This window comes from Pisolithus orientalis (assembly GCF_024613125.1).
Source record: "Pisolithus orientalis strain OTSU chromosome Unknown F5J12scaffold_56, whole genome shotgun sequence".
Classification (NCBI taxonomy): Eukaryota; Fungi; Basidiomycota; class Agaricomycetes; order Boletales; family Pisolithaceae; genus Pisolithus; species Pisolithus orientalis.
The window spans coordinates 131657-149086 of record NW_026260837.1 but is presented as its reverse complement, the minus strand read 5'-3'; the positions used below and the strand labels follow the sequence as shown (position 1 = coordinate 149086).

Genomic DNA, 17430 nt, shown 5'->3' with positions numbered 1-17430 from the left:
ACCATTACATATGATTTTTGGTTCATAATTCACTTCAGCTCACATTGGCCCATATTTTTCATATCCTGTTCTCACAGTCTCAAATCTGACCATATGTTATAGCAAATGATGTAGTGTTACCTCTACCAGCTACTGCATGCAGTACATTGTGGGTAGGTCATTATGAATTACCATATTACACTTGCCAGTAGGACCCATGTGACATTGAATGATGCAAGAGTGTGCTGGGGTGATGCAAAGATGCAGTGTGGGACACTGCCTCTGGGTAGCATGCAAATAGGGGAAAGCTGTAGGGGAAATCCCTAGGCTTGACCCAAGGGGTGCTGAGTAGGAAGGAGATGTAGAGTGTGATGGTAGAGTCAGTCAAAGAGTCAAATGTAGGGCATGGAATTTAACTCCACAGAGTTGGAGGTAGGAATAGACTTGCTTTTGAAATTCTGGGTGATGATCTCGACCCAACAAGGTAACTCTGAGATGAATTAAGTGCACAGGAGTGGAAACGAGACACAGTAGATGCAAGGACACAGATATGAAGCAGAAGACACAGTAGATGCAAGACTCTCTGAGCTCTTTAGACCCACATATGACACAGATGGTGAGTCCTAAAATGATGATGATTCTTTTTCATTGCTGAGGCAGAATTATATAGTACATGGATAGTGAGGTACTGATCAGAGAATTGTGGGGCAGGTAAAGCAAAATTCCAAAAAACAAAGGGGACAATGTGTCAGACATCAAGGCCATACAGCAACATGTGAAAACAAGCTGTAAAGTAGTAACTGAGAAAGATCAACAGGAAAGATGGATATCTTCTAACAGGATGAGTGTACACTGTACCATGGAGTGGAATGCAAAGGGTAGAGGCTGTAGATGCAAAAGGGGTTCTTGCATTGCAGAGAAAGGTTTGCAGGAAAGGAATGAGAGGGGTAACTGGAGTTTTTACTGATGATCTATGTGGTTTCCTGGCTATGTGGTGAGGTGAAGGTTGAAGCAACATGACTGCAGAATTCCAGATAGACATATGTCAGGTTGATGTTGACATGGAATTCTGGGACAATGACTAGTGTGTGTTATTGATGGACAGGGGAGCTCCAAAGGTTCAATGGGCAAGGCAGTGCACAAGGCAGATGTAATAATTCCAAAGACAACAGGTGTGGTTGGTAATGGTGGGATTTTGGTGTTAGCATCCCTGTTTTGGCCTCAGGGAGTATATCGCTCCCTACAATGGATGTGTTGCTAACTTGAATCTTTGGGACTAAAAGGCAAGGGGAGAACTGCACTATTGTCTATGTGATTGATCACTGAATCTGTACCAAGGGTAGATGAGTGGGGAGACAGGGGCATCACCATAGAAGGCATATACTGGCCAGGTGGAATGATGGAGTGCAGCCAGAGGTGGGGAGAACAATGGACCTAGTACACATAGTATGCACTGGTAAATGGGTCAGTAGACTGTGAAGCATAATGATGCATAACTTAAGTCAAAAGCACTGACCCACAAAACCTTCATTAATGTTGCTGAAAGATGAGGGTCAGTCTTGACTGTCATCATGTGATTGATCATCAGATCCACTGGACACCAAGACCACCCTTGAAGGCTCCAAGCCTTCAAGGCTGTCAAGGGCACCAAGCCCCTGACATATGGTAGAGGAACACACTGAGCATTCCCCCAATACCATGTGGACAGTGCACAGAAGACAAGAGTGTTGCTAAGTACTAGCTGCAGGTGGTGTGAATGTTTGTTTTGGCTGTGATGATGTAACTAGAATAAGGCCATTTTGCATGGCAGGCACCTTGTTTACTGCACCCATGCCTGAGCCCAATATTCAACCCCACAATGCCTTATAACATATCTCCTCATAAATAGAAGACTACAGACAGGAGTGATTGTGTTTCCACATGTTCTAACATACATCTCAGTAGGTAGAAGATTAGAGATATAGAAGGAACATCACACAAGCAGTGGAGACACTGTGCCTCATCAATATGTATCCGAGCTACTGTCAATAAGATTCCACCAAGCCTCAGTTGCACAATCCAACCTCTCCAACTGCCAATCTTCATTGTGCAAGTGTTCACAAGGGTGTTGTGTAAACAGCCATTTGTCAAACTTTTGTAGCAGTCAAATGTTTTCCCAACCACAGCATGAAGGATCAATCAAAATGATTTGGAGTCTCCATGTTGCTGACAGGAGTGTGTATCACACCAAGTGCCTATTTCCACAGAATCTGATCTGAGCACCATATACAATATGAATATGTGAAAAAGCATGGCCATAGACCACTGTGGAAAGACTGGTGACATCTGATGGAGGGAGTAGAATATACTTGGTGATGGTGATTGCCCAGGCACAGCAGACATATACTTTCACCATGCTTCCCAAGTCTTCAGTGATCTCCAGTCTTGGCCATTGCATACAAGTCAAAGATTGTCCAGGTCTTAATGGAATTTTCCCACCCACTCTGGGGATCCACAGGGTATGCAGCAGATCCTCCAGGCAATGCTTGGAATTTCCCAGTGAACTCCTGTCTCTAGGGGCTCTCCTAGCAATGCTGGGGATTCTCCCACCAACTCTGGGGATTATCCAAGCTATGTCCTGGGGATTCCCCAAGCACTGCTGGGGATTCTGCAACCCACTCTGGGGATTCTCCAAGCACTGCTGGGGATCCTCCAGGCAATGCTGGGGATTCTCCAACCCACTCTGGGGATTCTCCAACTGACTCTGGAAATTCTCCAAGCTATGACCTGGGGATTCTCCAAGCACTGCTGGGGATTCTCCAGGCAATGCTTGGGATTCTTCAACCTGCTCTGGGGATTCTCCCACCCACTCTGGGGAGTCTCCATGGTATACTGGGGATTCTCCAAGTTCTGTCTTGGGGATTCTCCAACCTGCTCTGGGCATTCTTCCACCCACTCTGAGGATTCTCCAAGCTATACTGGGGATTCTCCAGGCAATGCTGGGGATTCTCCCACCCACTCTGGGGATTTTCCCAGAAATGCTGAGGATTTTCCAATGCACTATGTGCATTCTCTTGTTAGTTTAATCAATCATAATGCTTGACCCAGCAGGAGGCCAAAGGCATTGCAGGTCAATAAAACAGAGTGCCTTAGGGTAACATTGAATGTAGATCACTCATACATATCTTTTCTCTGGGTACAAACTATTTATTGATGAAGCTTAGGTATGCATCTAGTATCTACACCTCTTTGATGGCACCTGCAATGGTGATGAGGGCAAATAACCAGTTCCAATGTCCTCCAACCAATCCTCATCTTCTGTAAATTCCCCTTCATTTGCTTGCTCAGTGGGACATTCCTCTTCCAGTTCCATCTCTTCAATGGCCATCAACAGCTCATCATCTCCTTCTGACATTACATCCCCTTCATCAGAGTCATTCTCTTCTAATACTGGTGCTGTTAGATCCTCTGAAGCATGGGTTCCACCAGGATTATGTGTGGCCACAAGGCACTCCCTGATGTCTTCTGCTGTAGGTCCCCATGGCCTAGATGCAGCTGTTGGAGCTTATCACTTTTACCTTAGTTGTGGTTCACCGAGCACAGCATTATGTAATCCAAAAGCGGACACTTAGCAGTTTATTTTTTTCCTTACTGCACCTCAGCTTCAACCAACTTGAAGTCTGAGTATATTCCTCTCTATAGACTTGACAATCCTGCAGCTTGTCATCCTCCAAAAGCAGCCCATCCCTGTTGGCATGCATGTGATACTTGTAATATTCATCTAACTCCCTATGAGATGGGACATAAACATGGTATTTGCATTCACCTGCCACATTTTCCAGAGCAGACTTTACACTCAGCCACTCCATGGAAAACCATTCCTGTATGATAGACCACTCTCTTGACAACCTTCTTTCTCCTTCATTACAGTGATCAACTTCCAACATCAGCCTGATTCCCTTGCACACACTCTCATCAGCAAGCCAATGTGGGGTGCTAGCACTAAGCTCCTCAAGACCATCCTGCCAAATATCAATATCAACATCCACCTGAAAGATACCTTTAGAAGGTATGGGATTGGGAGGGGTGGCACCAGGTGGTGCCTTACACAGTCATATCATACTCTGTAGTTCACCACAGAGATTATTGTATGTGGTGACAAGTTTCAGGATGGTAGGCTCTCATTGTTTTATGGATGACTCCACATGTGACTGTAAATGGTTTTCTACATGATGTTATTGAAAATAGCAGCCAGAAATAAAAGTTTGCTCACTACTGGAAGATGTCCCATATGACCATTGTAGTTGCTGGAACTCAAACTTGTGCTGACTAAGTCATTCCCTTATCTGAACCTTGAGTGCTTGTGCATTTGTTTGTGTTTGGAGCCACTTGTTGTTCCTCAGCAGATGAAGGTCAGTTTGGGCAGAAAGTCCCAATGATGCCTTTTTCTTCTTGAGGGCCTGGGCTGCCTTTGACAGTGACCCTTTTGCTGCAGCAAGTTGTAGATTGTAGTCAACAATGTCATTGACATGATCATCAACAAGATCCTTCTCTAACTGATCCACATGGCACTGATAGTCCTCAACTGTTTTCTCCAGAGCAGGAACATGTGCCAACTGTTCAGAACCCTTGTTCTTTGACTGACCTACAGGTTGGTGAGTCATATGATCACACACACACACACACACACACACACAAAGGGAACAGACTAACAAGGTAGAAGTTGAGTTTGTGCATGTACTTGTGCAGCCCACTCATGCTGTAGAGTCTGCATGTCAACATGCAGAGCATGAAGAGCCTCCAAAGCCACCAATTTCCTACTTTTTCAGAGGGACCATTTCCTGCTCAGCCACTGGCCAAATGCATCAAAAGACTTCTTATCCAAGTGTTGAATTTGATTGTCAAGGACAAATAATCTCTGATGATACTAAGGGTAAAATGAGCACTGGAATTATATTTGAAGAAAAGTCAATGCTTACCCCAGATACTTGAAGAATTGGAATAAGCATTTTTAGAGCACTCCATAGTCACTCACACCCCTCACCATCTGACAAGCCAAAGCCTACACATTTACATGGGTGATATACCAATTGGCATGGCCATTGATGACCATAAGCATGGAAGACAGAAATACCAAACTTCAACCTGGAGAGTATCCCATCATCAAGGAGTTTCCACTTTTGACAGCTATGCTCCAATTGACAACCAATGTCATATAAGAGGCCAACAGTCATCTTGGCAGGGAGATGGTCAAAGAGATGTTTCACCAGCACTAGGGCATAGAGCTGCTTTTCCCCTGCTGATGTCATATTAACCAACCAGAGGACATGATCATGATGACACAACAAAGCCATAAGTCCTGTATCTGCAAAAAATTGTGTGCTGGCTTTTTGCCCCTTCTCATCTGCTGCATGGAAAAAACCTCCACACCCATCCAACACAGAGGCAGGTACCCTCATTCCATCCTCTAACCTGTCCTGCTGGTTTTGAGTCTGAGAATGATGTTAACTGGTTGGGAGGGATCTCTGTTTCTCAATGAAAACCTCCATGGCCTTCACCTCTGACTCAGGGATGAATACAGTGCTGGTGAGATTGGGAGGGTCATCAGTGGCAGATTTGTTGGTTCTCTTCTGAGTGAAACATGCATCTAAGCAGACAATGCAGTCAAAGCTATTGGGTCTCAGTCATCTAGTCAGCAACAATGAGCTTGTCATTGACTCACTCCTCCTGAGGAGGGTTAGAGCTCTGTAAGTCACCTCCCCCAAAGCAAAGAGGACAGTGAGCACATAGGTAGTCACTTGGCCAGGGGCTATCTTGCTGTGGCATGGAGTTTGGGTGAAAGGACTGGACCATAGCAGAAATATGGTCCTCCACATATATTGTCAATACAGTATACCAATGATAAGCATTACTGAAATGCCACCAGAGATTGTCCTGATTATTTGAATAAGCACCCATCATTACACCAGAGATATTTGTGTGAGTACATGTACATTCAAACCATGATGATATACCAATACAAGTAGCATACAGGGTGGATGTGAAGACAAAGGCAGAGATCCAGTGATGGTGTTTGGAAAAGAGCATACCTTGAACTGCAGTCTATACCCTCAACCATCCAGGAAGCTTTCAAGTGCTTCACACCATGCAGTTGTGTTTGGGGTTAGCCAGACAAAGAGCTTCTTTACAAACTCCAGTACATGAAGGTCAACTGCCAGAGTAGGTACCACAGGTGATGATGCAAATAACCCATGGCCCATGAGGCATATAGGAGCTGGGGTGCATGCACAGTTGCTTATCCTGACATCCTCCAAACCTGGGTATACATGAGCATCACAAGAGCAAACAACAAAAGGGTCACATATGGTCAAAGAAGAGACAGCAAACAGTGAGTTGATACACTGTGCAAGTGCAACATCAATGGATGACTGGGGGGTCTACCACCATGCAGAGGGATTTGGATGCCTCAAGATAGCACATGTAGGGCTTGAGAAGTGCTGGAATGATATCTTGTGACCACCATCACCATTGGTTCTTGTGCTTCTGTGAACCACTTGGATGTGAAGGCAAGCCAACCTCACTGAGTTCAAGCTCATTCACTGCATTGAAGACATCAACAAGTTGGTGCTGAGGGCAATGTGGCATTGCAGCAGTATCTTGAGCATGGCATTGGTGGCCTGGAAGTACAAAGACAGGTGGAGGTGCAGGGAGATACAGCACTTTCATACCAAAAGGGTGGCATTGACAAGCTAGGGGAGGAGGGACAAACAATGACTGTGTCATATTCTACCCAAAAATAAACATGTATAACCTCTTAGACATAGGATCAGAACATACTGAAGGGGCAGGTATACCAAGTGACACTTGGTTGTTTGATGATGGAGTGGCTACATCAGGCAGCCAGTTGGTTGAGGCAGACAACATTGATAAGACCTGTAGGGGAGCTAAGATGATATGAAGAATACCATAATGAATTTGCACACACTGAAGGGCCAGAAGTACAAAGCGATGGCTCATTACCAGACAAAGATGAAGGATGGTCAGTGAGTACACTGGGTACCAGACCAGCTTGGACAGATGAAGTGGAGGAGGCCTGTAGAGAAATGATGAGCACAACATGAGGCTTGAAGACAGGGAAAACTCACAATATTAGAATTACTCATAGAAGGCAAAGCATTGCAATGCCTCCAAGGCTTTGGACAGTGAACAGCCATCTCAGATCATTCTGGAAACCATGACACAAAGCCATGGCAGTACACCTGGGACTCAAAGTCAACAGGTGGTGGAAAGCACAACATGAAGTCAGCAGGGGGTGTCAGTCCAAGGGGATGTTGACCAAATGATGAACCTCTGGAAGGGACAAACTACACAGAAAATTCATCAAATCACCACATACAGCCAAGTAGGATCCTACTTACCAGAGCACAAGTCTTGAGCAGTTAAAAACAAAAGTTGCTATCAACATCACAGTGAGCAGGAACCCCATCATCAGGATGTCATACATACCAAGCAGAATGAGTCTCAAAGAATTAAATGGTGCAGACCTTGATGCAGATAAAGCATCAATAGCAGTGAAGAGGGATGGGAACATTCCTTGCCTGGCAGTGGGAGTGTCAGTGAATAACATGTTGCTATCAACAAAAAAAAAGCAGTGAGCACAAAGTGTGAGATTATGGTTCAGTCACAGGCAACATTCCAAATCATCGAATTGATTCAGCCTGCTTTATGACATGGTACATACTCGGACTAAACAAATTTGGACAGAAAAAAAGAGTATATGTGGTGGAGGATGTCAGACAAAGGTAAAAATGCAGGGGAGGGATGGTTGATGCCCAAGATAATCAAATGCAGTTTGGATGTAGAATTTGCAAGCCAAGATGAAGGCTTCATATGCTGCTTGGTTTCCAGAGCCATCCAGCTTGATTGGGGACTTCAAACAAAAGGGTGCTCCTGGCCATGCAGATAGCAACTGACAGAACTTGTTCAGATAGGGCAATGCCACCTCCATCTCACTAGCAGTCAACCCCAAATCATGTGGCTCCCAAGGAAGAGGTGCTGACCAACTTGAAAGACCACATCCACCAGGGAAGATAGACCAAAGAAGTGATTGGTGCATATACTTATCTAGGCTATTGGGCCAAAGCTGTGGGACAAGGGCCTGATTGAGTGTGCAAAGTTCATAGTGGTGTCACACACCAAAGGTGTTTGGTGAGGTGGACATGGATACAGCTGATGAATGGAGATGAAGACCATAGCCCTCATGTGAAGAAGGACAGCCAGAAATGTCAGCAGTCATCCCTCACACAAGAACAAGTCATCAGTGCCAAAGAAAAAGAAAGGGAGTGAGTTAAGCACTGGTTAAAATTCTTAAGTGCCCATGTATGGCATTCTGGTTTTTGACATATCTCTGCTGTTTCTGCAGATACCAAGACCATTCCAACACTCACTTGTAGTGCTCAGCCATGCAATCCTACCTTCCAAAACTTGGAAAGGATTTGTGCACTCCACACCTTTCTACAGCACTCCCTCCACAAGATGCTCATTTTGCTAGTTCTTCTGATATGGCCACCTCCACATCAATCATTTCACTTGTCCCCTTTGCTAGGGACCATGGCCACATATATCTACCAGGAGTTCCTACCAGCTTCTGTCCTGAAGCATCCTGGTACATCCAACCCTGGTCTGTGCCCTCTCAGCCCATCCAGCTTGGACAGCATGTTCTTTTTGTCAGTATGACCTCTAGGAGGACATTCTTTGGTCACCTCAGGTCTGTCATTCACTTGGAAAGGTCTTATGTGGTCATTTCAGTCTCTCCAGTCCAAGAAGCATATGGATCCTTCCTCCCTGCTCCCTGCAATGTCTTCATACCAGTCTCATCTGTTATTCTTCCAAGATTGCAACAGCTACAGTATAATCTACTGTTCTCCACTCTCCCTGATCACATCCATGACAAGTATGATGCACATCTTGCCTCCTTGTTGCAAGATACAGCAGAAGACACTTCCCCTTCATCCTCACTTCCAACAGAGCCTCATTCATGAAGTTTTTATTTGCTTCACTGAGAGGATGGTTTGGGGGGGAAGTTGTGATCCCCTATGCTCCTGTCACCCCACAGACCCCCACAGCTTGATCCCTGTTGACATCTGACTCACCCTGTCCACTTTTGGATGTACTATATTGGCATCGGATCAGCACTGCCTCTCTGTCATCCCACCTTGGCCTAGAAGCAATCTCTTCAAGATGTGACATGCACAGCCTCCCCCTAATGCAATTCCAGTGTGCTTTCCCAGTTCCTGACATTACTTGACTCATACTTTGATGTTGTGACTGTCTTTGACTCACCTATTGCCAATACTTACCAATCTCTTGACTTTGCTTACTGATTCTTTGCCTTTTGGCTTGCTTATCCTTACCAATGCTTACCAATGCTTACAAATGCTTTCCAAGACAATTACCCATTGCTTACATTCCTTACTCATCAGTTACTAATCACTTACCAAGTGTTTGCACCTTGTTTTCCATAGGAAACACCCCTGTACTGTATATAAATCACTGTACTTAGATAGCAAAAGAGAAGAAGACATCAGAGAGCCCCTCTTGCTCATATTTTATCATCACTCAGTAATTCATTCAGCAGCTTCAATAGTTGAGACTTTATTAAGGGTCTAACTATTGTCTACTTCACTTATCCTTGTCTATCATCAATATACTTTGCTCCAAGCCCTCCCTGAGCTCAGTGCAGCTCAGAGAATCAAATTAAGTTGCCATCCATCCTTCTGTAGGCTGACAGCAGTCTACCCTATTGCTTTCTATCACATTCTTGCTCCCTCTTCATCAGGAGCACCCCCACATAGGCACACCACCACTTGCTCTTTTTGTCTTTTGTGTTGGTTTTGGTTGGTTTTCACCACTGAACCACACTTTGACTCACAGTGGAAGTCAAGTTCATAGAGTTCCCATAAATGGGAATGTGTGAAATGAAGGGGTGGGTCTGAAAGGCTTGAAGCACAGACCTGCACAAGATAAGTATGAAGAACAGATCTAAATAGGATGAAATACTAACCTGCATTCCCCTCCACTCAATCTCTTCCAATGTACAAACAGGATCATCATGAGCTGCTTGAATGATGTCCCCCAAAATCGCCCAAACCACCAACTTCGTGGATGCACTCTTGGTGCCAGAGGGCTCTCTGATGTCTTCTTCTCTTTTGCTATCTAAGTACAGTGATTTATATACAGTACAGGGGTGTTTCCTATGGAAAACAAGGTGCAAACACTTGGTAAGTGATTAGTAACTGATGAGTAAGGAATGTAAGCAATGGGTAATTGTCTTGGAAAGCATTTGTAAGCATTGGTAAGCATTGGTAAGGATAAGCAAGCCAAAAGGCAAAGAATCAGTAAGCAAAGTCAAGAGATTGGTAAGTATTGGCAATAGGTGAGTCAAAGACAGTCACAACATCAAAGTATGAGTCAAGTAATGTCAGGAACTGGGAAAGCACACTGGAATTGCATTAGGGGGAGGCTGTGCATGTCACATCTTGAAGAGATTGCTTCTAGGCCAAGGTGGGATGACAGAGAGGCAGTGCTGATCCGATGCCAATATAGTACATCCAAAAGTGGACAGGGTGAGTCAGATGTCAACAGGGATCAAGCTGTGGGGGTCTGTGGGGTGACAGGAGCATAGGGGATCACAACTTCCCCCCCAAACCATCCTCTCAGTGAAGCAAATAAAAACTTCATGAATGAGGCTCTGTTGGAAGTGAGGATGAAGGGGAAGTGTCTTCTGCTGTATCTTGCAACAAGGAGGCAAGATGTGCATCATACTTGTCATGGATGTGATCAGGGAGAGTGGAGAACAGTAGATTATACTGTAGCTGTTGCAATCTTGGAAGAATAACAGATGAGACTGGTATGAAGACATTGCAGGGAGCAGGGAGGAAGGATCCATATGCTTCTTGGACTGGAGAGACTGAAATGACCACATAAGACCTTTCCAAGTGAATGACAGACCTGAGGTGACCAAAGAATGTCCTCCTAGAGGTCATACTGACAAAAAGAACATGCTGTCCAAGCTGGATGGGCTGAGAGGGCACAGACCAGGGTTGGATGTACCAGGATGCTTCAGGACAGAAGCTGGTAGGAACTCCTGGTAGATATATGTGGCCATGGTCCCTAGCAAAGGGGACAAGTGAAATGATTGATGTGGAGGTGGCCATATCAGAAGAACTAGCAAAATGAGCATCTTGTGGAGGGAGTGCTGTAGAAAGGTGTGGAGTGCACAAATCCTTTCCAGTTTTGGAAGGTAGGATTGCATGGCTGAGCACTACAAGTGAGTGTTGGAATGGTCTTGGTATCTGCAGAAACAGCAGAGATATGTCAAAAACCAGAATGCCATACATGGGCACTTAAGAATTTTAACCAGTGCTTAACTCACTCCCTTTCTTTTTCTTTGGCACTGATGACTTGTTCTTGTGTGAGGGATGACTGCTGACATTTCTGGCTGTCCTTCTTCACATGAGGGCTATGGTCTTCATCTCCATTCATCAGCTGTATCCATGTCCACCTCACCAAACACCTTTGGTGTGTGACACTGGGCCAGGTGAACACTTTGAAGTGGCTAAGTGCAGTCCCCCAGGACATTTTCACTTGTGTTGGAATTGAGCTGCAAGGAATAACAGACAGATCATGTGTAGATTAGTTGGTGACAGGGTGAAAGGCATGTAATTAAATACTCACCTTTGTGAAAGAAAGCAAATGAATGTTAGTGGTGGGAGAGGGTCCAGGATGAAGGGCAGGGTGAATGAGGGGGTGAATGGCATGTAAACAACACACACCTTTATAAAAGAATATAAGAGTATGACAGTGGTAGGAGAAGGTCTGGAGTGAAGGGTTTGGTAAACAATGGTGTGAATGGCACGTAATTGACATGCACCTTTTATGAAAGACAATAAGAACACGACAGTGGTAGAAGATGATCCAGGAAGAATGGCAGGGTGAATGATGGGGTGAACAGCAGGGTGAACAACGAAATGGATGGTGGGGTGAACAATGAAATGAATGATGGGGTGAACAATGGGGTGAATAGTATGTATAAAACACACACCTTATACAAGAAAGTAATGGAAGGATGACAGCAGGAGAGGATCTGGGGTAGAGGGCAAGATGAACTCCTCAAGGTCTTAAACCCCACTAGCAGTGCAGTGGTGCTGGGGTGACCTCAGTGATGCAAAGTCAACAGAGTGCGACCTAAAGTGATATGAAGTCAACTTCAGGTCAAGATGAGTGGCACAAAGCCAACTTGAACCCAATGGGAGAAGATGTGCATGGTGGGGAGGGACTTGAGACCTTGAGGGTGGAGGTGCTGAGTGACAAAGTGAGGAAGGCAAGGGTAGTAGGATGAAGAGTAGTTGTGGTCAGAAAATCATAAGTATTTGTTTGTTTGTAGGGATCTACATATTATGCCTATGCACATATATTGATAGTGACATTTGATGTGATAGCCTGGAGAATTCCCAGGGCAAAAATACCTAAGTCATGGGACCATGTTCCAGCTGCACAGTGCCCAGCAGCTCAGTGCTTTGTTATGAATGACTGTCATCTTCTCACCTCCCCATCATCATCTTCCTGCTTGCTGCCTCTATGCTTCAAGTTTGGATGTGTTGGCTGAACCTGAGCTGGCTCCATGCCATTCACTCAGAGCTGCAGCTGACTTTGTGTCACTGCAGTTCATACTCTGTTGACTTTGCATCACTGGGGTCACCCCAGCACCACCATGCTGCTAGTGGGGTTCAAGACCTCAAGGAGTTCATCTTGCCCTTCACCCCAGATCCTCTCCTTCCCACTCACAAGGGTATGTTTTATAGCACTATTCCCTCCAGCTGATTCTAAACACCTATGTTCATTCATTAATGCTGATCTCATTTCTCTCCTGGGTCACTGTCACTCTGCCTAGTATTGCTGACTGAGGTATGTCTATTGTTAGCAGATGTTGATCCTGACTCATTATCATTATCAGGTGTGAGGTTTCAATCATCTCATTCAAATCTGTACTTGTTGCAACTCTCATTATCAGCTATGAGATTTATATCATTTCATTTGTTCATACTTGTTGCATCCCTCACCCACCCACTCTGTGCTCTATTGCAGTCTGCAGTAGGTGTATTGTTATCAGCTGTTGATCCCCACTTATCATTATTGTAAGGTATGTGCTACTGTCACTGTTTGTTGAACTTACAAATCCAATCATGCTCTTTAATATCTAGGTATAAGTTATCTCATTCATCTCCACTTGACCACTTGCCTCATTCCACACCCACCCACTCCATGTTGAATTGCAGTTTGTGGTAGATACATAGTTATTGACTGTTGATCCTCACTTATCATTGTTATGAGGTATGTCCTACCTTTGCATTTTGTTGGACCTACAAATCTGATCATGTTCTTTAATATCTAGGTATAAATTATCTCCATCAGTGCTCACCTCATTCCTCACTCACCCACTCCTTGTTGTATTGCAGTCAGAGGTACATCTATCATCATCAGGTGTTGGGCTGACTTATCATCACTATCAGGTATGTGTCAGTCTCTTTTTGTTAGATTTACAAATCCGATCACCCTCTCTAATATCTAGGTATAAATCATCTTGTTAGTTGGTGCTTGCCTCATTCTTCACTTGGCCAACTGCTATCCTAGTCTGAGCTATGGATATCATTACATACTCTTGATCTACAGTTACTGCTGTTATCAGGTATGTCTTGTGGTCTGTTTACATTAATTTACAAATGTGGTCAGCCTCTCATAATCCCTAGGTACCCATCTCATTTGCTAGCACCTGTCAATCACTGCAGAAATAAAGTTTGATGTCAATGCTCCCAGAACTGAGTTTCTGGTAATGATCTCCTTCCATTCCTCACCAACTCTGTGCTGTATGTAGTCCAAAGTACCCATATCATCATCAACTTTGTTCACCATTGTCATCAGGTATGTGTAGTGGTCTCTGTTTGTTGGATCTCAGAATATACCTGCTCTAGTTACCAGGTATACATTATCCTGTTCATTGGCACTTGTCTCATTCCTTACCCACTCCATCTGGTACTGTTGTCCAAGGAGGTATGTTTAAATCTCTTTGTTGAATCTATGAACATTATGAAATAGATATCAAAATAAGGTTTGATGTCAATGCTCCCTGAACCTAATTTCTTGTAGTGATCTCATCCATATTCCAAGGTACCTGTATTGTTATCAACTGTTCACTGACACCTACCATGGTTATTTGTCAAAAGAATATATCACCCTTGAGCTGCTGTCTGTAGGTTTGACATCAACTTTTTGTTTTTATTATATCTTCTGCTCACAATGACAATGACAGTCCTACTCTATTGGTTGACATGCTGCATTTTTCCTCTGCCCTGAATGCCAGATTTCCATTCAATTAACCCTTCTCAATAGGATTGTGCAAGCCAGAAGGAAGTGAGGGCACTAGTGTGAATTAGGAGTGTAGGCTTCTTCTGGGACCAAATAAATAGCTCAGTAGTGAATGTTTCATCCTCTGTTTTCTCTTCTTCCTTGCCTTCTTTTCTTCACTCACTTCAAATTGGGTGTGTAACCCTTTGTGCAAAATCATAAATTGTCCAGTAACCAATGTTTGGCCTGAACCCAGTCTTTCCTTACCCAGTTGTTCCTTACCTGAATGTCTTTTCCTTTCCATCTCACTTAATTTCACATCAGCAAAGAGTGTGTGGTGACTACATGTTCCACAGTTCCACTGGCCCACAGTTTGACAATGTGTCTACCGGGTCAAATTCATCATGCCTGTGACTAGGTTGTCTGCTGTTACTTTCAAAGTTGGTCCCCCCATTGGTGCCCAGAGGTCAAAGAGAGTCAATCCTACCATCACTTTGCCCACCAAAGCCCAACCTTCATGTGGTGCAAAGGCCCATCACTGGGTAGTCAAATGTGAGTACAGACCTACTTCCTGTGTCTTGTGTACTACTGTCTCAACTCTTTCCATCAGTGTGAGGCAGAAATCAGGATACAATTTCTGAAACACATGAGCCAATGTCAGGGGATGGTGAGGAGTGCCCAGTGTGTAGTGCTACCTTTTTTTTTTTTTTTTGCTTACTGACCACTGTTTTCAGAACCATGAATCCAGCTCTGTAGCTCGATGTCCCCCTCTCCAACCATGTTCAAGTCACAATTCTTTGCAAGGGTTGACAGAGAAAGAATGCAGGGATCAGTACCTTGACTCCTTCCAGATGAGACAGGTCACACTCCAGAACAGTATGAAGCTTGACCATGCTGTTGCCCTTGAGCAGCTATGATTGGGCATCATTTCTATGGAAGATATAGTTGCTGAGCAGGGTCACAAAAAGTGTAAGTGTGTGATCTATGTATGTAGCTGTATTCCTTCTCAAGGTCACCACCAGCTGTTACCCCCAATGACAGTGAAGAGGATGAACAAGCTGTTGAGAGTATGGTGCAAGCTGAAGGTGATCTGGTCTCAGAGAACCTGGTGCATCATGACAGTCACCAAGCTGTTGAAAATATGATGGACTCCATTCATCATGATGATGTTGAGCATGAAATTGCATCAGGTTTGTTTATTTGATTAAACTGCATTATTCACATAATTTACATGTGTCATTGAATAGACAGTGATTGGTCAGCTGACCAGAGGCATGACCTTAAATGTGAACAAACCCTGAGAGAAATCTGTGCTGGCAATTATGATACTGATAACCATCCTTCCACTCCCCCTCTCCCTTCTCCATCCTCATCAGAAGAAGAAGATGGAGCTGCTGATACTGAAGGTGACACTGACAGCTCTGTGACCAGGAGGCATAGGGAAGCCAAAGGGAAATCTCATGCCCTAGCCAACACATCCTCTGAAGATGAGGATGGACCTAGTGACACTGGAGACCTCCCTGATGGCTTGGAGATGACTGGGATGCATAGGAAACCCAAAGGATGACATCATGCCTTCTGCAAGGTAGTAGTCACCCTCTGTGCCTACCCTAGCCAGTGACCTCAGTCAATGCAAGGATGCATCCAGTGCAGAAGCAGGCTTACCATGCTTCAAACCAGGGTGGCTTCCAAGGGAAGCCATATGAAAGGCACAGGCACTTGGCATGCACACCACTCAAGAAGCCCAGGCAATTGCAGATGAGTATGGCAAGACTCTTGGGTCAATCATGGCTGCTGCTGGTCTTACCACAAAGGCAACTCATGCTGAATCTGTGTGGAACATGCATCAGGCTTGGTATGCACATACCAATCCAAAAGCATCTGCAGGTCAGTACATCCCAACTTATTGCAGTTTTGACTCCATGTTGATTCAATTGCAGAGGAAACCAAAGACTACTATAGGTGTCACACCAAGCACTATGAGGACCATAAAGATGAGGACAAACATCCTCAACTGTGGGCTGAGATCCAGAAGTATTGGAGTTAGTGTGTCAGTGGGTCCAAAGACATCAGTTCCAAGGTGATGGTGGGCTGTGTAATGGCTTGCTGTGACTCCTTTACACAAGGGGTGGGTAATACCATTGTGATTGTTTGCTTCTTGAATAACCTCTTGTACAGGCACAAACTTGGTGCAATGTGGAGGGCATACATGTCTTTGGATATGTAATTTATAGTGGGAGTAATGAAGCTGCATGCCAATCCCAAGGAATTTTTGCTGGATGCTCCCTCCTCATGCAGCTTGTGAGTGAGAGGCAGACCAACATAACACAATTATTAGAATACCTGTCCACAATTATCAAGTATGTATAACATATGCCCTGTACAATTGCCCACTGACTTCTCTTTAGGTATAAAATCCTTAACTCTGCTGCTTCAGTGCCTCTTCCTGACTTTAATGTGCTGTCACAACCCCATTATGACCATGCACTGGGATTAAAACCTCAAGAATACAGGTGTGATTGCAACCAGTGAGTTTTACCTACAATCATACTCCATAAATTCCATACATCAATAAATCTATTTGATTCATATTCATCCTCTGAAGTGTTGCCACAGAAGAGAATGGTATCACACAAGGCCAGAGAAATGTTTCTTGGAAGTTGTTGCTTGATCTGCTGTATGTTCACCAGTATACCATCACTGATTGGCCTGCTGGAGTCCCTGCTGTTGGTCTGGATTTCAATGTCAAATGCCTCAATGCTGATGAACTTCATGCTCTGACTGTTCCTTTCCTGAAAGAGTCAATGGGTGCAGATTACCATGCTGAGGCTCCACTAGATGACAAAGAAGACCAAGCTGAATACCTTGTCCCTTTTCCAGATTCATCATTTTACCTCAAGAAGTGGACTGATGGTGAGTTGTTGACATGAAATAGTCACCCTCACTGACATGAATAATCCAGATCAGATTGAGCTATTTTGCCACAGTGATGCAAGGATGTGTGACATCCTACTTGTGGTGAACACATTGAACTGGCACCTCCATGTTCTTTCTGATTCAGATGCATTC

General features: G+C 44.4%; 2 protein-coding genes across 2 annotated transcripts; both read left to right on the top strand.

The window, feature by feature from the left end:
- Window positions 1–11987: 11987 nt before the first annotated feature.
- F5J12DRAFT_786415 (uncharacterized protein) lies at window positions 11988–14124 on the top strand (the record flags this gene model as incomplete). Its single annotated transcript, XM_051743446.1, is given in 12 exon segments — window positions 11988–12042; window positions 12231–12331; window positions 12404–12531; window positions 12684–12808; window positions 12911–12924; window positions 12944–12973; window positions 13130–13159; window positions 13476–13529; window positions 13690–13705; window positions 13892–13938; window positions 13996–14067; window positions 14113–14124. 12 exon segments carry the CDS (start codon window positions 11988–11990, stop codon window positions 14122–14124), a joined length of 684 nt encoding a protein of 227 aa, XP_051595379.1.
- Window positions 14125–16148: 2024 nt separating this feature from the next.
- On the top strand, window positions 16149–17383 carry F5J12DRAFT_786413 (uncharacterized protein; the record flags this gene model as incomplete). Its single annotated transcript, XM_051743445.1, has 7 exons — window positions 16149–16248; window positions 16302–16403; window positions 16488–16489; window positions 16540–16721; window positions 16770–16889; window positions 16967–17274; window positions 17349–17383. 7 exons carry the CDS (start codon window positions 16149–16151, stop codon window positions 17381–17383), a joined length of 849 nt encoding a protein of 282 aa, XP_051595378.1.
- Between the last annotated feature and the right edge of the window lie 47 nt (window positions 17384–17430).